At 48.3% G+C, this 23,918-nt stretch overlaps 2 protein-coding genes across 2 annotated transcripts; one reads left to right on the forward strand and one right to left on the reverse strand.

Annotated features, from left to right (window-relative positions):
- Positions 1–3,469: 3,469 nt before the first annotated feature.
- TGME49_272890 (RNA recognition motif-containing protein) lies at positions 3,470–9,494 on the reverse strand. Its single transcript, XM_018781676.1, has 10 exons — positions 8,780–9,494; positions 8,231–8,316; positions 6,898–6,965; positions 6,199–6,300; positions 5,675–5,736; positions 5,348–5,408; positions 4,960–5,025; positions 4,343–4,426; positions 3,655–3,771; positions 3,470–3,575 (listed from the first exon to the last, which is right to left on the reverse strand). The coding sequence occupies exons 1-9, from the start codon at positions 9,454–9,456 to the stop codon at positions 3,655–3,657; spliced, it is 1,323 nt and encodes a 440-aa protein (XP_018636712.1). The 5' UTR covers positions 9,457–9,494; the 3' UTR covers positions 3,470–3,575.
- Positions 9,495–12,265: 2,771 nt separating this feature from the next.
- Positions 12,266–23,658, forward strand: TGME49_272770 (hypothetical protein). The gene is made up of 14 exons (XM_018781675.1): positions 12,266–13,216; positions 13,698–13,790; positions 14,403–14,540; positions 15,057–15,110; positions 15,936–16,038; positions 16,937–17,040; positions 17,614–17,871; positions 18,506–18,599; positions 19,141–19,473; positions 20,267–20,399; positions 21,085–21,192; positions 21,762–21,924; positions 22,735–22,854; positions 23,226–23,658. Exons 1-14 carry the CDS (start codon positions 12,875–12,877, stop codon positions 23,307–23,309), a joined length of 2,127 nt encoding a protein of 708 aa, XP_018636711.1. The 5' UTR covers positions 12,266–12,874; the 3' UTR covers positions 23,310–23,658.
- Positions 23,659–23,918: the final 260 nt, after the last annotated feature.

Genomic DNA, 23,918 nt, shown 5'->3' on the forward strand with positions numbered 1-23,918 from the left:
GCATACACAAGATCTACATATATATATATATATGATTTCAGAGATGTTGCTGCAGGTTCCCGTGAGAGTGTATGCGTATTTTATGATTCACACTGGGAGAGTTGGAAGATTGACATTGATGTTGTGGGAGTAAAGGGGAAGAGCGACGAGGAGGAAAAGTCACGTGAGACTGTCGAGGGGAGAGGAAGCTCGGATTTTCGCCGGCAACAACGTCAGTAGGGGAGAGGAAGAACGGAATGTTCTGCAGAAGAGACTGAGTCTCCTCTGTGAACGCGAGGAAAGAAGTCCACTTTTATTCGGACCTTCAACAGAGAAAAACGGATGTCGCACTCCGGCGGCCCGAGACAACAAGACCGTGGCAAAAAAGGGGAAGAAACCTCGGAGACGAACCGGCCCGCTGCTGTGGAGAGAAGAAAAGCTGAAAAAACGCAAGATATGAATCCAGTGTCCTGGAAAAGACCCTCTTTGTAGAGGTTGAACGGCAAATTCTCTGCCGAAAGTCGTTTTCCACCTGAAAATGGCGCTGCGCGGTGGCGGGTGAGACACGCGTTTTCTCCGTGTGTCTTGTCAAATGGACGTTGCATGCAATCGGACAAGGCGGGAAGACAACGCGAGGAAAGATCGCGAACCAAGACGCTTTGTTTTTTGAAGCCGCCAGAAATCGCAAAGGCGCACACGGCGAGAGAGATTTGCCGAAAGACCACAGAAAAAAGAACGGAAAAGCGTAGCAGCTCCGAGGGAAAAAGGGGAGTTCTCTATACAAAAGCGTTCGTTTCCGCTGAAGAAAGAAAGCGTCTCTGCGGAACATTTCAAGAAACTCGAGACGCCAAGCTCTTTTGCAACTCCCACGGCAAAAATACAGACTCTATTCGTTCCAAAGGCAGAGCCGCATCTACATGGTGTGCATCTGTGCTCATCTACTCTTTCTGTGGAGTCCCAGTGTGCGGATCTCTACAGATTTCTACATGTTTGAAGAAAGAGCCTGAGTTTACGCTCTGTCTGGTTTCTGAAGCCTCATGGAATGTTCTTCGTGCGTTTGATTCTGCCGTGAAACGACTGAAAATTTCGGTCCTTTGTGACTGTCAGGTCGAGGCGCTGCTGCTGCGGCACACCCGAAAACGCCTCGAACGACGAATTTGGAGAGACACACATTCCTTGACTTTCTCTGCAAAAGACTCAACCTCAGAGACGAGGAAAGGCAGCCCTAGCACGAGCTGAAATGAATCCTTTCTTGAAAACGCGAGAGAGGCGAACAACGGGCCGCCCTTCTTCTCGACAAAGCAGGGAAACGCGACTTCCACGATACGAGGAAGACTGGCCAACGCGCCTCACCGAGACTCCGGAAAATAAAAAAGCTGATGCGCATGTGTCTCTACAGAGGAAGCCGGAAACCGTAACTTTGTGCTCGCAGGGGTTTGCGATAGAACCGCGCTCGCATTTGCACAGTTCAACCTTGTAGTTTTAACGTCACGGCCTAGGTGTGGCAATTTTCACAGAAAAAGAAAGGATAAATATGTGCTGACATCTATGCGCAGGTGCCGAATTTCTGTAGGCAAACGACGAGACACCTATTCAGAGAGAAAGGGTGAAAGAGGAGCAGAAAAATGAACTGCGAATCGGGAAGAAAAAAATAAAAGACGTCTCTTCAAATGACTCGGACTGGACACATGGAAAAGGCGATATATATATATATATATATATATATATATACGTATGAATGTATATATGTATGCAGTCGACGTTAGAGACACAGACGTAGTCGTCCATGGGGACATACATAACTAAATGTATACATGTATATATATACATGAATATGGAAAGAGTGATCGATACGAGTCAGTTAGTCAGCGCCGTATATTCAGTTTAGCTGTATGTAGGCTGGCACCATGAGCGCTGCCTGCAAAAAACACTGTCTCCTTTCTCCGCGAGTTTTCGTTTGCCTGTCCACATCGTTGTAACTGAGAAAGCTGCCCATGCACGTTTACAGAGCAAAAACGTAAAAACAGTCACTAATACGTATATATATATATATATATATTTGCATCTTCTTACATACACGTGCGTACAGAAATATATATATATATATATATATACGAGCAGGTGCATAGTGAAGGCAGGAGGCAGTGACGTTCCGGTGTTTCGAGGATATCTTCATTTTTGAGGTGATCGAATGTCTGACGGGGCAAATGAGACCCAGAGGATTGTCTTCTTCGTGGATCTCAAAGAGGACGCCGCAAGATCTGTTTCGCTTCGTGAGCCTGCGCATGCGTCTGCGGCAGAGTGTGTCTCCGTAAAAAAGAATTCGGATTAAAGACGAGAAACAGGGTGCGCTTTCCCCGAGAGAGGCAGTCACATTGCCGCACCGGAGACGCACAGATGAAGGACTCGACCACGTGGTGCATGCATGCAAAAACCAGTTTCCTTTCGAAACAAAAAGCCGGCTTTTTAATTGCCCATAAAAATGCATCACTGTGCCAGCATAAAAAATACAAATACTTACTCATAGACATACACTCAAATACATGCTTAGGTGTATGCAGAATGTACCCATACACTCATACACATTGACTGCTTTATGCATACGCATGGATCTGTCTATCTCTCTTTGACGTATATATATATATATATATATATATATCTTTGTACACCTGCCCATAACCACGTGAACATATATATATATATATATGTATATGTATATGTATATGTATATACATGTATACATATGTATATATATGTGCACCTGTGGGTGTGTGGCAAGTTCTTTCAAGTTTGGGAAATTTGTGGATCGCTCCACGGTTTCGTTCCGTTCATGGCTTCGAGTAGTTTCCTGGAGGAGACAGTAGGGTCGGCGGCGTAGAATCCCAGCCAGAAAAGTTCTCTTTCCGCTGCGGTTTTTGAGTTCTCTTCACTTTCTGTTTCGGACACAAACTTCGCCCCGCGGTCTGCACAGACAGTTTCAGAGACTTGCCGATGTATCCGCTGGCGCGGAACTACAGGCTCTAACGCTCTCGCCACCTCAAAGGCAAATGCCTGAATCCGCAACAGTCGCATGCGGCATGCAAGCAAGAATGGAAGAGAATTGACACAAAATGACAATACCTATGCAGTTATCTGCCTATCCATATCTATGTGGTTCTACATCTACATACACCTGTATCTATGTGCCTATATATATATATATATATATGTTTATGTGTATTTTTTATATGCTCAGTAGGCCTATGCGTTTGGGAAACTGTGCTTTTGTATCGTTGTTAGACCTACACACATACACACGCAGATGGAATCAGGAAAACATGTGGAAAATATATCTAAGACACACATACACGTACCTATGTACACTCATATACATATCTGCATACGAATATATATATATATATATATATATATACATATATATATGCTTCCTGATGCGTAGATGTACGAATTTTCATCGATGAAAGTGTGAGTGCAACGTTGCATTACAGTCGACAAAATAAACATTGGTGGCGATGAGCTGTATGTAAGGAGCATCTCCTTTTCGTCGTTACAGTCCACATGTGGGCATGCGAGTATTGAATTTTCGCGAACGAATCCTGAGATAGAAATGCGGGCACAAGTAGATCTATAAATTTGTATGTATATTTCTATTCGTTTATATATATTTCCACGTACTTAGGGAGGCGGCGGAGTGAAACATACCTCTTCTGCTTGTCGATATCCGTCGTCCTCCTCAATGCCTTCTTCTTGATATGTTGTGTGGCGACGGACGCTCCAGGCACATGCGAGACTCTGCCGAAACGCAAGAAGGGGAATTTGACCTCGACTAGTTCACAGACAGACATACGAATTTAGCGTCTCCACCGTGCCTAAAAACGCTCTTTCTTGCCACAGGAGACTGGATCCGAAAGAGAAACAGAAACATACCTTAGCCCCGGGAACAAATGTCTCCAAAACACCACGGAAAACGATGCGGTGGCCGCCAGATACACTCAGACACAAACAGGTATACACGAAAGACTGTCGACACAGCACTCAAACAGAACCGGACTGCCTGCGTCTCAAAACTGCAATGCGAAACAGAAAACCACTGAAGCGAGAACCGCTGTTACACAACCACCAAGTGATGTCCCTTAATTAGGAGTCCATGTATATATACATATATATGTCTACATATATAGATATATGTATATATGCCTTTGTATAATAAAACAGGCATTGTGTTGATATACATATATATATATATATATATGTAGAGATGTATTTACACAGTAAAGTGACAAGCAGAGTTGATTGAAAAGGACGAAAAGACGAAAGTTGCAGCTGAGGCGGAGAGAGGATTTCGTTGTTTGTTGACACGTACATGGCAACGGAGCATGTAGCCCTGCATGTGTGTGATGGCGGCGAGGGCGGATTCATGAGAACTGAATTCGAGGAAGGCGATGCGCTGTACATACACCCCAGGACATTGCAGAGGAAACACGATTTCTAAAGGAGAAAATCCGCAAACAGACACCGCATGCACTCCTGATATATACATGTACCTTTGTATAAGTGTGCAGATGGTGAGAGACGTGCACCAAGCATTCGAGTTAAATAAACAGTAATCCACATATTTGTAGCAATATACATGTCCATATATATATATACATATATATATATATATATAATTATATGTACTACTCTATATGTTCACGCATAGAGTTTGTTAGATACGGATGTGAGTCTTTGGAGTCGTGTAAGTCAGTTGAATGTTTCTAGAAACGCCTGTTCATTTCTATGTGCCTGGGATGTCTCTGTGTTACGTGAGCTTCGTCACGCGAGATGTGAGCCGCAGGCTCTCCCGACCGATGACTGAATTCACTGTCGCTTTTCTCGTATCCATCACTGTGAAGGGAGTGCTTCACCATTCGCTCTGAGCTTCCCGTTTTCCACTGTTTTTCTTTTCCTGCCAAAGCAACAACTTTCGCTCCCCCACACCTTGAAGCTGTGAGTGACAACCGACCGCAGATCGCCGAAGTAGCTGAACAGCGTCCGCAGTTCCTCCTGCACGCTCCCCCAATAAACGCCGCAGAAACGAAGCGGAAATCGTCACTTTTCTCCACAAGAAATGCTCGCACATTTGTCCCAATTGTGCATGGACGTCTATGGGTATTAACATGTATGTATGCATGTATGTATGTATGTATGTTTCTGCACGCATGATCGCATGCATATGCAAACTACATTCACGTAGGTGCCGATCTCCAACATGGACGATTATATATGTATAATATATATATATATATATATATGAATGCGTACGCATGCACAAGCATAAGCGTGCAGAAAAGAGAAGAGTTGGTTGTCCATCGTTTTAGAAATTTACCTTTGTGGCATCAGGCGGTACATTTGCGAGGAAAATGGAGCCGTTACACGACTGTGTTACTCTGAACAAGACATCGAAAGAACGATCTTCGTATTGCTTCTAGGCATAGGCTCTTCAAGTCCTTGACGCCGACTGTCTTCCTTCTCCTCGTCTGTAGACGGCCAGGAATCACGGCTGCACGGTCGTCGTGAGGAGAAGCCAGAAGAGTCTGACAACGAGAAGGAAAGCATGTAGTGAGAACAAGAAGCACCACGAAACAGAGCTATGCATGCAAAATACCGAAATTTTCGCACCACGAGTGTGGAAAAAGTGAAAATCCGAACGTACTGTTTGTGGCTTGGAGACACATACACCCGGCGTCCCAGGAGGCCGTACGCTGCGCCTCGAGTCTGCAGGAAAAACAGTCCAACCTTTCATTCACTTCTCTTCGGGTACATGAGTTTTTGGTTTGTGACGGACGATCAAAACGTTTCCAGTAAAGGAGAAACTTGCCACTCGCAACACAAACATCAGTTATTATATCTGGACGGAAGAAAGGCGACATGCCCCTCCTCTTTTTAAAAACAAATGCCCAAAAACAAATCACAAAAAGAAACACATGTCTGCATCTCCTAGTGCACCAGCATCATATTCCCCCCTCTCTGCTTTTCCCCTCTACATATACATATATATATATATATATGCATGCATATATATATATGCATGTGTATGTAGCTGCGTATCTCAATCTTGTTCTGTGCATACACATAGATGCATATACATATACATGTGTGAATTTGAGTTACAGCGTTTGTAACGGAGAGTAAAAAGTGGAGAAGTGGAATAAGAGTAATCTGGGTTTGTGTTCAGACCTGGATGATTTTGAGAGCTCGTAAAGCGGCCTCGACACTCGTAAAGCGAAGAAAGGCAAAGCCGAGACTTTTATTGTTTCGACATTTCGCATCTTTTACCACCTGCGACAAGACACACAAATGTTTCTATCCGAATTTCTATTTTTTAGGCGAAGAACGAAACTGTGTCCTGCTGATCAAACGCCCGCCAGGGTGTTCGCGGAAATGGTCACGCATCTCCATCTTCAGGAGCTGCGGGTATCTACGTAAATCGTTGATTTCCATGTACTCATCTTTATCCTTGTCTATATCGCCTATGTTATGTATCACCGTAACAAATAGACAGACACTCTTGCTTATTTTCCATCAGTTTTTTGCGATTCGGGTGTCGGTCAATCACGTTCTGCGTTATCGTGGTAAAACCAAAGCCATTCTTTGGTATCTCTGTCTGTGCCACTTGCGCAAAATAGATTAACTGTCTCTTTGCATGCATGCGCGCGCCTTCGTCTCGTCTCGATCTTCAATGTGGAGCTCTTCATGCGTCATGAAGCACACTCTCTGAGGCTGTATCGAGATTTGTTTATGGGTATGGGGGTTTCTACGTGGTACAACAGACGTCTTCCTTAGAAGTAGACAATTTGCCGTTGCTCTGCGGTGCAGGATTTTTCTTTCTAAGCCAGTTAGTGTAAACAGCGCAGTAAAATTGAACAGACAACTCACCTTAATAGAGCGGGGAATTTCAGTCCCCAGAGCCTTCAGCAACTCCAAAACGTCTTCATCTGTTGCTTCTGGCCAGGAAGAAGAATCGAAGTGGTGCGCGGAGAAAGACAGAAAGCAATAACAATTTGTATATCTCGCCTACAGACAAATAACCTCTCTAATTCTATCCTTGTGTTTATACTGAAGCATATTGAAATAGAGATTTCCGACACATCCCAGTAGACTCTTACAGTTACATATATGCAAGGGTAGATACTTATAGATTCCCACCACATCTAATGCGATCCATAAGTTTGTACAGAATAATACATAAACAGAGATATCTGACATATGCAGCGCTATGCGTAGAGTCAAATGCGAATATATACATTGCTACAGATATTTGACGTGTGTAGCTCTCCCCACAAATATATATATATATATATATATATATACATATATACATATATATATACATATATATATATATATATATATATATATATACGTGACTACGCATAAGCATCGATGCCTGCCATAGCTAAGTCGATGCCTCTTGTGGTTGGAATGGAATTATGGATGTAGTAGATGCTTGCGTTCTATCTTGTGAAACAACGAGTTGTTGATGCAAGTTGTGCACCACAACAAGTGGAAAGACGAAGAGGTAGAAATCACACAATTTGGTGACAGCAGCGTCCAAGTAACACGAGAAAAACGGAATTCGGAATCCTCACGCTTTAGCTATCTTCGACGAGACGCGATATATTGTGCGTGTAAGTACCGGATTATATTCGGACCGGGCGATAGCTCTCCGACTGATCAATGCGCATGCGAAACACATCCCGCCTTTTTTGTACTTGCATGCACATACATGCGTCTACGAATGGTCAGACCAGTTAACCTAGATAAATAGATAGGTGGAGAGATGGAAAGAGCAGTCATGGTAGATACGGTGGGAGGAAAGGATAGGAGAGTAAGACAGGATGAGAGACAGTTTTCGTAAGTTCGTTTTTATCCCAGTGAGGGACTTGTTGCAGCGAGGTGGTAGTCGATTCACACACACACAGACGCACTGATCATTTCTGATTCATCGTCTGTAGAAAGGCAGCGCCACTTGCATGAATGCAACGTGTATACTACGTGCTGCTATCATATTGCATGCAGATATTGAATCAGCCGCCCGTGATGCGACAAAACGATTTCATGCCTTTCTCGACTGTACGTGCAAGGAAGCTCACATCGCCTGGGGTGTGGAGGCGTCGTGAAGACTTGCATTGGGGTACACAGAGAGTAGTAAATCGTGAAAAAGATCCCGTGGAAGGGAATCGACCTCACGCAATACTCGAAAACTTACCGGGACCCAGACCCGCGATGTAGAGGTGGTACTGATCCACAGGAACCGGAGCCGCCCATGTGGCATGTGGAGAAAAGCGAATGTGACTGGGAAGCGCATGCACACATCGCACGCCGTTCTCTCGCGGTGCTCCTCTCGTTTCTGCTTGAAGTGACTCTTGCTTATGGAGTGGACTTCAAGGCTTAGGATTCTGCTTAAGAAAAAGAGCGCTTTCGCGCAAAGCGATTATCCACATCTATGCATATACTTTCGGGCACAAAGGCATACAGGGCAAACAACCATACGCGGTTCCTACAGCTAGTGAGAAAAACCAAAATATCTAGAGAAAGAACACTTCTTTTGCTGGCCATAGTCCACTGCTGTTCTTCGATGAGAGCAACTCTACTGCCTCAGGGGAGAAAACCACGACTTCGACAGGCTTCGTCGGAAGGCGGTACAGCTCGTCAAGCGATTATTAGCGATGGGAGGTGGTTTTCTCCGGAGAAAGACACACCCGAGAATCGCGGTGGCCACCTGAGGCCTACTGAAGAACTTCACGTTTCTACTCACTGAGAAGTTCCGGGCAAAACAGGAGTGGTTCCAAAGAACGCGAGGGCGGTTTGCATGAGTTTCGCGGAAGCGAAGTCGATGACGGCGTACGAACTGTGCCCAGACTTTGTTGGTTTTGCTACGCGAATGTCACAAATAGAGAAGGGTAAGTCAAAAGCCTCTGCATTCACGAGATGCCGAGGATGAATGACACTTTGGTGGCGACTTCCAGGTCGCACAGCTTCCTCTTTGGTCGGAGGACCGGCCACTGGACCACACAAATACGGCGTTTCCTGGAGAAGCTTCGGGATTTCTTTGGTGAACAGCTCTTGAATGCGCAGTTTCAGGGTCTCTGTGTCGAGGAACGCAGGAAGCTGTGTAACGAGGAGGCTGCGATACTCAGATTCAGGTTCCAACGACGAAAGGGAGTTCGTGCCCGGTTTCCCTCCACGCAGCAGCTCCTGGGGAGGCGGCGCGAGAGTCCGGTATTTCTCGGTCAAGGAACCGTTCTGGAAATTGCCAGCCGTTTCCTCGTTGCAGAACATGTCGTACGGAGCCGTAACGGCCTCACTTTCTTGCCAAGCAATAGAACTGTAACGAGCATTTCGGAGTTGTTTTCGCGGGGGGGAAAACGACGATACCAAGCCTCGTTCTCTGTCCGAAAAAGTTTCCGCGTTTCGGGGAAGAGGTACAAACATTTTGCCAGCACGTCGAAGGCGACAAGAAAGGCGAGAACGCGAAGCTTTATTGAATTGGAAAGCGAACTCCGGTCAGTTAGACTTCCTTGAAGACACTTCGGTTTCAATATCCCACTGTAGGCCGCTTCTCGTCCACATGGGCTGTGAGTGTTCTCGGTGGACTGCTGTTTTCGCTTGCGAATGCCTCTGTTTGCTGGACACAAGTACCAGTGAGTCAGTCGACAGAGTTCGCTGTATGGAGTGCCGCGGATCAACATTCGGGGGAATCGAAGCGCGAATCTGAAGATCGACGCCTCGCAACTGGTATGAACACGGCGGTTTGGCTGACAGGCGTTTCCGTGCAAGAATGCCACACAGGTATTTTCCTGGTGACAACGAAGGACATCAGACGATTCGCTCCTTCGGCACTTGAGAGCGAACTGACGCGACGCGACACGGCACGGTAAGAGCCTTTTTTACTCGAAGGAAACTCACTCGCTGCTCGGACTGACAGGACGGAACAGCGGACAACAGGCACTGTTACAACCAGGACACAAAGCCAAGAAGCGAAAGGAGGACCGGCTCCTGCGGGGCAGACTCAAACGAAACGCGTTCCGCTTTGGCAAACACTGAATAGGTAGACGCACAAACACAGTGTCAAGCGTTTCCGGCGAAATGACACGAGAAGGGAAAACAGCTGAGAGGAACAGGAGGACCGAAGTTCACTGAGGTTTACCCGCGAACCGCCACGAACAGCCCTTTCCGGTGACAAAAGCTAAAAGTATGTCAAGACGCCCTCAGAACGTGACAAACGAAAACAAGTCAAAATTGCACAAGCAGATGTTTCGTTTCCTGGAAGGGAGTGCGGACAAAGCTCCGGTGTCGGCACGATAAAAGAAGCGTCAGAAAGGCAAATCGTTTGTCGCAGACCCGACGGAGTTCGAGTTGCTCGATGTGGAATGTAACCAGACAGTGCCTTCTGAGTGACTGAAGCACCGCGAAATAGTTGAGCAGGACCTGCGTTCTGTCAGGAGGAACTACGAAAACCCCCAAGGAGAGCGACTCAATGAAAACGACTTGCGTAGGTGTCCCCGTGCAGACAAGCTGATCAAGTCAAAAGGGATTCAAGACGAAGGAAACAGTCCATTTCTTGTGACGACAACCAAGGGTTTGTACGAAACAAAGTATACGCCGGGAACTCGACCGACAGAACACGAACGGGAGAGCGGCTTTTCGTGGACAGAGACAGAACGTCAACAGCTTAACATTCCCGGCGTCACGCGTTTGGGCGTTTCCCTTCGTTACATGCAAACTACCATCACTCGCAAAGTTCTTCTATCGCGAAGAGGCGTTCCTCCCCCTACCAAAAGAGATGCTGAGACGCCGTATGTCGTGCAGAGACCTCTAACGGTGCATGTCTCGTTGCTCGCATTTGACTTTTCACCGCGAGCATATGCATCACGAGGAGGAACGCCACTTTGCGTAGTGGGGGCCATGAACGAGGAGGAACAGTCAACGCTTTTGACAGAAATCCTATCCTCGTGCCTGCTCACTCGCTGCCTGCGCCCTCAGACTGCCATATCGGAAACACACAAATCCCCCAATGTTCGGGCAAAAGGTTATACGCGTAATAGATCAACGGCTTCTGTGACTTGCTGTACCGCCAAGCAACCGCTACGCAAGACAGAGTAGTAGCGGACATTAGAACTCCGTCAGATGGAATGTTCGACCTCGTTCAAGAACATTCAAAGACCGTTGTATCAATATGAAATACTCCCCCTACATTTCTCTGGCCTGCTAGCGAAAGAGTGTGGAGTGGAAATGGAAACACCCGGGGAAGGTACAGGAACTTACACAACGAACGCATTCGCCACTTCGTAGCGTTTTTTAGACATTTCCCTTGTGTTGTTTTTCAGCTTTCCACTGTTCGCTGAGGACCAAAGAAGACAGGCTGTACCTTGAAGACGCGAGTTTTCTTTCGTTTTACACCGACGTACCGAAGCACACCAATGGCAAGTGCGACGAAAATCATGCCGGACGCTTGGCATCCGTTAGAGACTTTCCTCTTCTCCACTGCAGCCATTTGTGTACATGCAAGTTACATGCTAAGCTTTAGCAGGTACATACCTGAGTACAATTCCCGTTTTTCAGAGACACGCGACTTCCCTCCTGTGCATGTTGAATTTCTCGTGACGACCACGACGACACATTAACACTGTATTTGGAGTGAATCAAGGATGGAGTTTTTTATCGTAACCAAACTGCTGTTCCACCGCGAATGTCCATGTGATGTCTGGGAACCGTCACGGAACAAAACCAAAGAAAATAGACAGCCTAAAGCGAGAAGATATACTCGTCTAAATAAGAGATGACATCTCACCCTACTTCCATCCACCATACATACATCTGTATATATTTGATTAGATGCGTATCAGTTTATCAGTTTTTGTCCGAATTCGCTAGTTTCACAATTGCGTTCGAAAGAAAAAAATGCCACTTACGCAGTTTTCTCGGAAAGCGAATGCAATGCTTGCTTTGAGGTGAAAGACAGTGCGCGTAGACCTGACAGATCCACGACGGCGTTTCCGTAGGTTCCTGTGCCTGGTTTCCCCCCTTTCATCGACAGAAGTCGCTTTTTTTCTGTTTCTTTCGCTTCGGACTTCAGAAAACGCGAGAGAAACCGATTTTGCGTTCTTTCCCGGAAAAACCGCCGCCGATCCCACAGTGGCGCCACAGACTCCGCTCTTTGTGACGCTGCTCATTTTTTTTGCATGCATGCTAAGCGCGAAAAACCGCCTTTTCTCTCGTTTCCTGTCGTTTGTTTCTCTTTGACTTGGCATTTCGAACGCGACACAATTGCAGAGTTTTCCTCGACCTTCTTGTCCCTCATTTCGCTCTTCTCTTCGAGAAGCCGACTCTCTTCAACCGACCTCCGAAGCCTCTCTGCCCGCGGGGGGAGACTTCTTACCGGCGACGGGGAGTCGTTTTCGCTGCACGCACATCGCAGTCTTTCTTTGGCTTTGCGACGTCTTCGGAGTCAAAGAATTCCCTCCCTTTTCCTCGCAACAGAACTCCTGGAAGCGACCTCGGCAAGTTCCTCAAAGGAATCAGGTCGTGAACTTGTCGTGCCTCCTTTACTTATGCATACTTCCTTATACACGTATACTTGTTTACATGCATAGATTTATTTATATACGTATGCACATACATATATATTTACGTATATTTACATATTTACTTATATGTATGCATAGACATTGCCAACACATTTTTGGTGCCTATATAAAAATATATACATAAATATATATATATATATATATATTGCTAATTAGAGTTGCATGTGCGCGTGTGTTTGAGAACAGCATTTGTACAGACATGTGAAATGAGCGTGCTTGGCCTGAACAGCAGCTGATCTTTTTTCTGAGGTAATCGTGTGAAGATGGGAGACACTCAGGACGCGAAGAGGAAAGGAGGAGAGGGTGCAAGTTCTTCGCCTTCTCCGGGTGCGAAGGAGGCCGAGAGAGTTGACAAAGGAGGTGAAGAAGAAAAGCAGATGGATGCGGGAAAGCCTGGGGAGGGTGCCTCGTCCACGGTGTGTGGCGGAAAGGCGAAAGCAGCGACACAGAAGACATCGAGGAGGAAGAAAATCGACAGAAACAGTGCATCGGCAGTGACGTTCAGGCTCGTCCCCGCATCCTTCGCTGATCCAGCAGCTCAGCAGTCCAGCGCTCCCCAACGTATGGCTTTGCAGCGCGTCATTCCACGAAACGCTCTCAAAAAGGTAACTGCGTTTTTCTCCCACAGACCGAGGCGTCTCCGCTCGTTCGCTCTCCCTCCAAACACGCAGTTTCTTCTCCCTCTCACAAAGCGAAATTCCGTGATCCATCTCAACAGGACAAGTCCTTTCAGTGGACCATGACATACCTGCGTATCGCTGCGCATCTACAGAGAGGTCGCCCGCCAGGCATTCTCCAGAAGAAATGTCCTCTCTGTCCTCTCGAGTTTCTGGAGGCTTTCGCGCCGTCTCGTTGTTTTTCGCTTTCTCTCTCTCTCTTGCGTCGAGATGCTTCTCTCGTCTCTGTTTTCCGTTCTGGTCTTCCAAGCGTTCGCAGAGGGCAGAGTGAAGGCTTGAATGCGGAGATTTGGGTGGGCAGTTCACAGCGCGGGCCAGCGCCGTCGCACGGTCGGAATCAGCCTTCCTCCGTCTGTCTCTGAAGGCTTTCGTCTCCTTTGTCTCTTTTTCTGTCTCTGTCTTTGCGCAGAATAAATTTCGCGAGGCTCTGCCCACCGACCTCTTGCGTGCTCTTGATCCTGAGGACTTCGGCATCCATGCAAATCTTGACGAAGACGAGCGGGTAAAGAAAACACAACGTCGTCTCCTCTCTCGCTCTTTCTCTCTTTCTTTCTCTCTCTCTGTCTGCATCTGTATTTACATGCCTACTAGATGTCTGTCCAATTGCCTGTATGTCCATCGCTTTAGATATACATGCATGATCTCTACATGTGATTCCATGCGCTTGCGTATGTGAAGTCGATGCGTGTGTGTGTGTGTGTGTGTGTGTGGATGTCCTTTGTATCTGTTCAGGTGTGTCGGTTGTATGTCCACTTGCATCTGCATACGATGTCGATCTACATATTTATATATATATATATTTATATATATATTTATGTTTATTTATATATATTTATTTATATTTTTATATATATTTGCATGCGAGAGTGGTTCGCCGAAATGCATGTCGCCACGTAGGTCTGTGGCGGTGGTGCTCCACGCTCGCCTAATCGGTGTGGGGAGCTGGTCGCGCAAGCATCCTGGCGCTCCGCGTCTCTGGATGAGAGGACAGCTGTGGTTGGGGTGCGGATTTGCAAGGCGGGAGCGTTTGCGTTCAGGAGACGATCTTTTGTGTCTGTCGAGACGTTTTCCTGCCCGTCTGGTGCGCATGTTCCCTCGGTCCTTCTTCTCGCAGCGAGCCTTGTGCGACCAGATTTACGGCGACAACGAACAACTCTCGCAGGCAGCACAGGCGGCGCTGACGGCGAAGGCGAAGAGAGAAGAAGCAAGACGAAAGGCTGGCGAGGCGACGCAGCCGACACTTGAGGACCTGGTGAGGAGCACCGACGCGCGGGAGAAACCTGTAGAGAGAAAAAAGGAGACGGCAAACGGAGAAAGGGAACAGAGAGAGCACGGAGATGAGACCCCCCAGGGGGAAGCAACGCACGCAGGGGTGTCGGAACGCGAGAGGTCCACTCGAAATGCCTGTGAACACAAACGCTCGCGCCTCACTGCGGCCTCACTGCGGCCTCATCGCGGTGTGAAGGGAAAAGCGACTTGCTGTCCAGTGGTGGACACCGTGTCTCCGGGTGAACGTACACCGTTCGAGCTCTCCAGGTTACGAGCCGTTGTCTTCTCAGCTGCACAGAGAGTTTCCGTTGTCACACGATCCCCGGCGGGAGGTCCTTAGGAGATCCCGAAGCCAATATCCAGAAAGCCGCAGATCAAGTTGGATACTGCGGAGTCCTCAGTTCTGCGCGGGAATCCAGGTGCTCAGGGAGGACCCGGAGAGGAAGGTGAAAACAGCAAAGAAAACTCGGCGTCTCCCAGTGTTCCTTTTGCCTCGCAGGATGGCGACTGCTACTTCCCCAAGGACGGCTATGACTACTCTCAACATCTTGTGGTGCGTCGCGTTTTGACCATAACGCTGCCGGCGAAATGGGCGAGACCGAAGAGACACAACGATACTCTCGCTCTTTAGTGCACATGCTAAACGATTCACCCAACTATGTATACATGTGTGTGTATGTCTACAGATTCTATGTAAGCATTTGTCTATCTCTATGTCTATCTCTATGTTTATATGTCTATGTGTATGTCTATATGTATGCATGTCTGTATCCGTCTGTGTGTATATAATGTATGTATGAATGCATGTGTGTGTACGTAGAGCGGGTGCTATCTTGAGCTTTCCTAATCAGGTCATGTATGACTCTCTGATTAAATGCTTACCACTAAACTGTATAGCTTTGCGTACATGCGAAGATACATTATGTAAGCTCTCCTGGGAACCCTTTTCTATCTTATTTCTACATTTCGTCGAAGACCTCCAACATGTTCAGCTGTCTTAAGCAGTCCACTGGGGTGGTGGTGTCCAGGAATCATCGACAACTTGGTTGTCTCAGAGTATGCATGTATATGCATGCATAAGAATGTTGGCACCCGTTTGTACTTGGTTACCGACCATCGTGGAAATGACGTTTTGTCTGCTCATGCATGAATGAGTTTCTCAGCGTAATGAAATCAGGGAACACCGGCGCTGGCCTCGTTGTGTGCGTCGTGTGAAGCACAGATTCGGTTTCTCCCGCGTTGCATCTTTCGTCTTCTCGTTCGTGGTCCTCTTGGCGGATCGCCGTTTGTGTGGGGAACTCGTTTTTGGGGACTACGCGGTCTCAGAGTGTTCATTTTTTTCATGGAATTTTTTCGTGGAATTCTGCTGCGCGTGCAGTCGCTCGGCGGCGGCGTCCTGATCGACCATGTCGAGACGACGGCAGAGAAGCATGTGAAGGCAAGACGTGCAAAAGAAGAAGGTCCTTTGCGCTCCAGAGACGGTAAGAACTCTCGTTGGACTTTGCCTATACACAAGGTATAGAGAGCGAAGCTCTTGAGCGAAGGAACCGAGAGGCAGAGGCTGCTGAAAGGCCTACCGGACCGACTGTGCGAAGCAGAGAGAGAGAACGCTTCCAGGGCAACAAGGAGAGAGCGTGTAGAAAGTACAAGGACTCTTTCGGGAGATGGGAGAGAGGAAGCGTTCAGAGGTAGACGAGAGGGAAATCGCTCAGACAGGAGAGCTCGTCTGGAGGAAAGAGAACGACGAAATCTCCAGGGGCAAATCGGGTGCAGAAGAAGGTGAATGTGACTCTTCAGCGCAATGTCAAACTTTTGTCTTCTTATGCTTGAACCGAGTGCGGACGCACAAGAACCAAAGACGCTGAGCACGAGCTGCAGACGCCTGCCACAGGTTCAGAAAGTTGTGGTTGCGTTCAACGTATAACGCAGACAAGACGTCGCAGTGCGGGGAACTGCAGAGAGAGCAGCCGCGACGCATGCGCATGTTTCTCTCGAAGCCGCTGGCGCCTCTGTCTTCGTCGACGCACTGCGCTTGGACATGCCATAATAAACCATTTTTCAATTGCATCTGCGTGTACTGATTGTTGCGTTGCAAATCCCCAGTCTTGTACGACTTTACCGCGTCCGCCTAAGCAGATCCCATCTGTACGTAAATATTTGTTCACGTTTATATATCTGTATGCATGTGTCTGTATAAATGCCTGACTGCGTCCATAATACAACGGAGCAAACAACCCAGAATCTGTCGGACGTTCTTTCTCTCTCTAGAGCCTAGTATGCTGGTGTGTCTTCTGTAGAGGCGTCAGAAGAATTCGAGGTTTTCTTCTCCAGAGGCGCGTGTGTAGTTACTCCTGAACGAGCGTTGCGTTTTGCCTCCAGAGCGTCTCGTTTTGGAGGCGCTGGACAACGCAGACGACTACGAGGAACTCCTCGACGACTTTGTGGCGACTGCGAAAGAGCCTCACCCTGCAGGCAGCGACCAGGTACAGATGCGCTGTTATGCGGTGTATGCATGCAAAGCACACTCAAAAATTCTCCACAATCGCGCCAGGAGCCATGCCATCGTTTCCTCCTTTTCTCGTCATGATTTTGTGTAGACGGCCCCTAATCACGGGTTCCACTGTCTACCTGTATATCGATCTGTGCCTCTGTATATATATCATTTTCTTCATGCGCATGCGCTCACCTGCATGCGGAGTGAATGCACGCATGCGGCTAGGAGCAGTGTGCGCCTCTTTCTGTAAATGCATCTCGTTGTTCGTTCGCTCTCTCGTGAAGACCTCGCATCATCGTTCGACGCATCGAGCCTCCAAGATATCCGTCGCCGTACCCAGGCACCCTCAAACTTGTGGAGATGTGACAGTGCATGCGCATGCGCATGTACGTATGGACTGTTTACATACACACATATATGTGCATGTGTATCTATAATCTGATATACATATATACATATCTATAAACATATGCATAAACGTATATACATGTATATGAACATATATATATATACATTTAGGTGTTTGAGGAGCCTCGCCGAAGTCTCTTGGGTGTTTGCGTAGGACGAAGAAGATGAAGAGGCGCTTTTGTGGGGAGAAGAGAACTTGAAGAGTGCGAAGTTGTTCGCAATTCGAGAGCGCCTGGCGGCACTCAGGCTGGAGAACGCAGACGACGGTGGAGAAGAAGACGAAGAGGTTTGTGAGGCCTTCGAAGGAATGCAGGGAGACGCTGTAGTGCCGGCTTGTCGCGCAGCGCAAAGCAGACAAGACGAAAAGTTCGACAAACTAGTTGAAGAATACAATGACGAATTCATTGGCGAGGTAGGCGGTATTCCGAAACAGTCTCTGCTCTAAACACAGCACACGCATACTATGCCGGCGATCCTGTACATATATATATATATATATGTATATATGTAACTATAAATATATATATATATATATGTTTTTATATGTAAAAGCGTGTGTCTCTATTTATGAATATATTTATTAATTTATATGTATTTCTATATCAATGGATGCATGCGCGTGTGGTGTGGGGGCGGATGGAAGAGATTCAGCTTTGTGTGGATTCGGAGATGTTGCTGGAGAGTTGCGATTCGAGAGCGTGGAGCTGCGCTGGACGGCGAACAACTTGTTAGCGAGAGGCACCGCATATGAATGCGTCGGCTACACCACATCACCCGTAGTATGCATTTGTGCGCATGCATTCGTGTGCACAGCTGAGGAGGTCTGTTTTGTGAACTGTCTATCTGTTTGCGTTATTTATAATTGCCATGAATCTGCTTGAACTGACATGCAGGAATCCACGCATCTATACGTGATTCCATGCACCGGCACATTTGAGTAGACATCTGTTTGAGAAGAGAAGTGAGTCCGTTTCGGTGACTCCTTGAAAGAAAGCGTGAGCAACGTTTCAATGCCGCAAACGCCGGTCGAGTCTGAATTTGTGTAGGTTGCACCCGAGGATGTGGACGACGGCGACGAAGAGTTGTACACGAGCGAGCTGGACGACGCCATGAATGAATTTCTTCAGGACCAAGCTCGGCGTAGGCAACTCTGTCTCACTCCTCACTGTTTCCTTTTCTCTCCTCTGTCAGGCGCCTCTTTCGCGCCTCTTCCTTTTCTGTCTCCTTGCGCTCTCTCGCCGGATCGAAGTCCTCCTCTTGTCGGTCGTCTCTGTCGTCGCTCGTGTCTAGCGGCTCTGGAGGTCCTTCCATAAGTCGCTTTCGGCTTTCTCTACTGGCTCCTGAAAGGGGACCGCATGCGGACCGCCTCTCGCGCTGGCCGCCCCGGCTAGACAGCATTCGCGTTGAAACGGACTTCCCTTCTCACGGCCTCTGGAGAGGTTTTTTTTTTCAGCGCCGCATGCTGTGCGCGGAAATAACTCGCAGGTGATCTGGCGACAAGGAACGCGGCAACGCCGGTCGACGCGGCGCAGTTCTGTCCCTGTGTGAAGTGATGTTGTCGAGGTGATGGGGATGCGGCAGGGTCGACGCAGCGATGCAGTGGTCTGATTCCTCACTCTTGGCTGGCCGTCCATGGCGACATCTTGTTTCTCGCCATGCTCGCGATGTCTTGCGTCTTCAGGACGAAAGATCTGCATCGAGAGTGCGTCGCGGAAGTACCGCCAAAAGCACCCGGAAGAGAAGAAACGAGAAGACTCCAGCGAAGACGAAAGCCAAGGCAGAGGCCTCGCTGCACAGAGACGACTCGCAAAAACGCGTGACGACGGTGTGCGAAAACCGTATCGTGAAACTAAAGAAGAGGAACCAGAAGAAGATGAAACAGAAGAAGATGAAACAGAAGAAGAGGAACCAGAAGAAGATGAAACGCAAGACGTGGAAGCGGAAGAAGAAGCTGAAGAAGAAGAGGAAGATGAAGATGAAGATGAAGAGGCTTTGGAGTTGTTTAAGCCACTTGGTAAGCAGATGTGAGTGGAAAGAATGGCATGCTGTTGTGCCTTTGCGTCGAACTGAGGGGGGGGGACAGGATTTGTTTCTTCTGTTTCTCCATCCAGTTCTCTGTTTCCAGTTTTTCTTTGGGCTCGTTGGCTACGGCCCGACACGATTGACAGCGTGGAAAATTCCCCTTTCGCCATTTCAACGAACTCAGCAAGACATGCACGCACATATGTATACAGTGTTTGCATTTGTCGATCCATATCTATCTATATCGGTCTATCTCTATTTGTGTATCTGTATGTATGTCTCTATATCTGTCTATGTGTATCTACGTCTATCTATCTACATCTAGCTATCTACATCTATCTATCTACATCCATCTATTTGCATCTATCTATCTATCTACATCTATCTATAGCTCTCTATATCTATCTCTCTATGTCTATCTCTATATCTATCTATCTATATCTATCTACATCTATGTACCTATCTGTCTACGCATTTGTCTCCACATATACAGCAATACACACATATCTGTATCAATCTATCTATCTATCTATGTATCAATCTATCAGTTTGTCTATCTGTCTCTAGTTGCAGACGCATGCACATGCCTGTCTCGAAAACATATGAGAATGTGTGAGTTCGTTTCTGCATGTCGGGGCATGCGTTTCGTTCTTTACATCTGCATGGATGTTTCCAGCTGGAGTGCCATGCTGTGGGCTTTGCGTCGATGGCTGAGAGGAGGAGAGAGCCTGCAGTTGCTGGGCGGTTTGCTTCCGATTTTGTTCGTCTCTGTGTATGTTTCACAGATGCCTCGGAGGTTCTCCGCATCAAGGAGCTCGCCACACGCCAGCAAGAAGAAGAAGCCAGCGGCCGAGATGGAGAAGAGTGCGACTTCTTCAACGTCACCGATCTGGAGCAGCGCGAGGCAGAGCGACGGTGGTAGGCCTGAGGCAGGAACCGCGTCAGGCGCGTCGGAAGTCCTTTCTCGGCTTCTGTGGAGCCTCCAGTCGCGGGCAAATGCGAAATGTGAAGCAGCGTTCAAACATGTCTGACAGCGCACCGGTGTTTGACATCTGCAGATACTCGCCTGAGAAAGATGGGAAGGGATGTCCACGAAAAGGCAAACGAAGAGGAGCGCTTCTAGAAAATGCAAATCGGGGAGGGGGGGGGTTTCGTTGCAAAAAAAGGGCAATACGTCTTCTGCCTGCAGGCTTCACTGGGCGGTGCGTCTGGGACACTGAAGCGACGGAAAAAGCTGATCTGTTTAGTCCATTTCCGCGTTTACTCGGACATGATGCATATCATGAAATGTCACAAACACAGAAGGAAACAGTGTCTCAGAGAGGGGGCCTCGCGGTCACTCATCCTGCTCTGAGGAGGGTGGGGAGAGGAAGGGCATTCTTCGCCTCCTTTCGCCTCGAGCCAAGCGTCTCTGTCTGTCTCCAGATCCGTCTGGAGACATGCGCATCTCTCTGTCTTTTTGACTGCGTGCTCGCGTCCAACAGTTTGCCTCTCTTTCCCCCGAAACAATCGTGCGAGATTTCCCCGACGTTCTCTGTGTCTCGCGCTGTTCTAGTTGCATGCATGCGTTTGTCTCTGGACGGCCTGTCTGGTCTGTCTGCAGGGACTGCGAGACGGTGCTCACGACGAAAACTGTCTCCTCGTTTGTGCCGACGCGCATCTGCCTGCCTCCTCCCCACATTCTGAAGCAGCAGCTGAGACATTTGCGCGAGTGAGTGCATGGAGACGGACGCGTTTTCGTCGACACAAAGGTGGAAGGGCAATACGTCCTCAAGGGACAGACGTTGTTGCCAGCAGAGACTTGGCAGAGCCTCGCACTGAGGGATGAGCGCGCGTTTCCAGACGCTGTATATGTCCTTTGTTTTATTGGCTGCATGCAGCAGGGACTTGGGCGTTGAGGCATGTGCCGGGTCTTCGAACGCTCTGTGTTTCTTTTCTCTCCCTTCTCTGACACCGCCACTCTCCGAGCGCCTTCCTGGCTCACGCGTTTTCGCTTCTCGTTCTCTCTTGGGTCGTCATCTCTTGCTGGCGTCTCTGCACTTCGTTCCGTCTGCCGTCTCTTTTTCGATCTCAACAACGTCCCCCGCGACAGTCTTCCCTCCGTTCGCTCGCCCGGTTCCCTCTCTGCCGTGACTGAAGTTTCTCTGAATCGCTTCTCTCCCGGATGGCCGCTTCTCGTTGTGCCCTCTGTTGCCCGCTTCGCTGTCTCTCGGCGTTTTCCTACGCCTGCGGATGACTGTCTAGACCGCGCTGGTTGCTGGCTCTCTCTCCGTTCCTTAGGACGAAAGGAGGAGAGATCCCACCGACTTCCCGGCGTCGCGGCGGCGAGGCGAAGGCAACGGCGAAGAGCCGCTCAGCGTTGTCGCCTGTCAAAGAAGAAGGCGAAAAGCGAGAGACTGCAGACTTCGTGGACTTGGCTGGGGAAGGCTGGAAAGATGCATGCGTAAGTCCCGCGGCTGCGGACGGGGAAGCAGTGCTGGGAAACAGAATGGCGAAAAGCAGACCTGTGCAGAAAACGAAGGCTCGTTGCGGGCGATGCAGATGGTGCCGGCGCCTTTCGGCGATCCAACGACGGTTCTGACGAGTGGAAGGATAAATGAAAGGCGTTGGGCGGTTTCGATCGTCGGAGGTCCCCCGTGGTGTTCAAGTCGCAGGCGAAGGAAACGGCCGTCGAGGGCCGAGGGTCGGCGCACTGACGAGACAGAAACGCTTTCACGAAAAAAAAAGGAACTCGTCTGTGAGACCGCGCATGCATATCGATGAAGTCACGCGCAGGGTGCCTGCACAGAGAGGACAGAAGGCACAGCGAGTGGGCGAGCGAAGTCGCGGAGATTGCCCTCGCATGTCCACAGAGGGACGAAACGGTTGGCAGACCGGCAAACGGAACACCGAAGGAACATGGGAGAGGTGAAGAGGAAGATCAAGAGGAAACATGAGAGAGAAGAAGACGACGAACAAGAGAGAAAGAGCGAGAAAGACAAGAGAAGAAATGGAGGGAGACCGCGGACGAGGAAAAAAGAGAGATGGGATGCCAGACTGGCCGAGATGTTGAGAGAGATATCGAAGCGCAGCTGCGCGAACTGGAATCCAAGAGAGACAAAGCGTAGGATGACGAGAGGCAAACAACGAGAGACAGAGAGACATTTCGAACGAAAGGCCAAGCGCTGCGCGCGAGCACCTGCTGCGCTTGTCCACCTTGTGCTAGTTGAGGCTGTTTGTTTGTCTGCTCGCGATGCGTCTATTTCTGCCTCAGATTGTAACTCTTCGACCAAGAGGCGAGACGACGGAAGAGCGAAAGGAGAGAAAGAAAGCAGTCAAGGAGGCACAACGGATGGCGCGCGTTGTGAAAAAACAGTACAAACAGTTACACAAAGTACGAGCGTCTCACTCCAGTCTCCGCCTACTCTACGCCCGATACACAAAGACGTCCTGTGTCCTTACTATCCACTCCCCAATGCAAATATACGCCTCTGTATCTTTATTCACATGCATATATATATATATATATATATGAGACGGCGTCTCCCCCATATCCGTTTCTCTGTGACCTTCGGTACACTTAGTTGTACATATGTGCACATATATATTTATATATGCATATATATATATATATATATATGAATATATATATATATATATATATATATTTATATGAATACATATATGTATGTATATGAGTGTTTGCTCGTGTCTTTGAGGAGGTAGAGAAACATGTGATTTGAAGGTGTGCCGATTTTTATGCAGGACGAAGAGAAGAAGTTGGCGGACCGAGCTGCTACGTCGAACGCGTATGATGTGAGAGAAGGCGTTCGCTGCGTGCGTCTGTGACGACGAGTTGTTCTTTCTCTTTTTTGCCTCCTGAGCGTTTGCATCGTCTGCATCTCGACCGGGCGCCTCGTGCCTTCGAAGGCAAAGCAGAGTCTCTGTTCTTCTCTCTCGCGGCGTTGTGTGTTTCGCCCTGTGCATGTCTGCTTCTGAAACCTGGCAACCTCTTTTCGCTTTACATTTCCATTCACGCAAGCTGGGCAATGTCCCCTTCCCGTTCAAAAGAGTCCTGTTGCTGAGACGCGGTTGCCTCGCTGCCAAGCATTCCTTCTTTCCTGGATTAACTCACACTTCACAGGCTTTTTGCTCTCGCGGTTGAAAGTGACAACCTGCCGTTCTCAGTTCGTTTCTCAAACAACTCGCGGACTGTCTAGCACAACCTCTCAATGAACGATCTTCGCGATTTCTCTGACGCTCCGACATCCAGATGGATTTGCCTCCTGCGGGCCTCAGCCTTGAGCTCTGAAGCACAAGCGTGGAGCTTCGCCGTCCAACGGAGGGGGATGGTCATGGAAAGAACGGAATCTTCAACTGTCTGGTTGCGACAAATTCGCAAAAAGATGGAAACGCGACAAAGCGCTGAGGCGCCTTGGCCCGTGCGTCGAACGTCGC

Source organism: Toxoplasma gondii, chromosome VIII, assembly GCF_000006565.2.
Source record: "Toxoplasma gondii ME49 chromosome VIII, whole genome shotgun sequence".
Taxonomy (NCBI): Eukaryota; Apicomplexa; class Conoidasida; order Eucoccidiorida; family Sarcocystidae; genus Toxoplasma; species Toxoplasma gondii.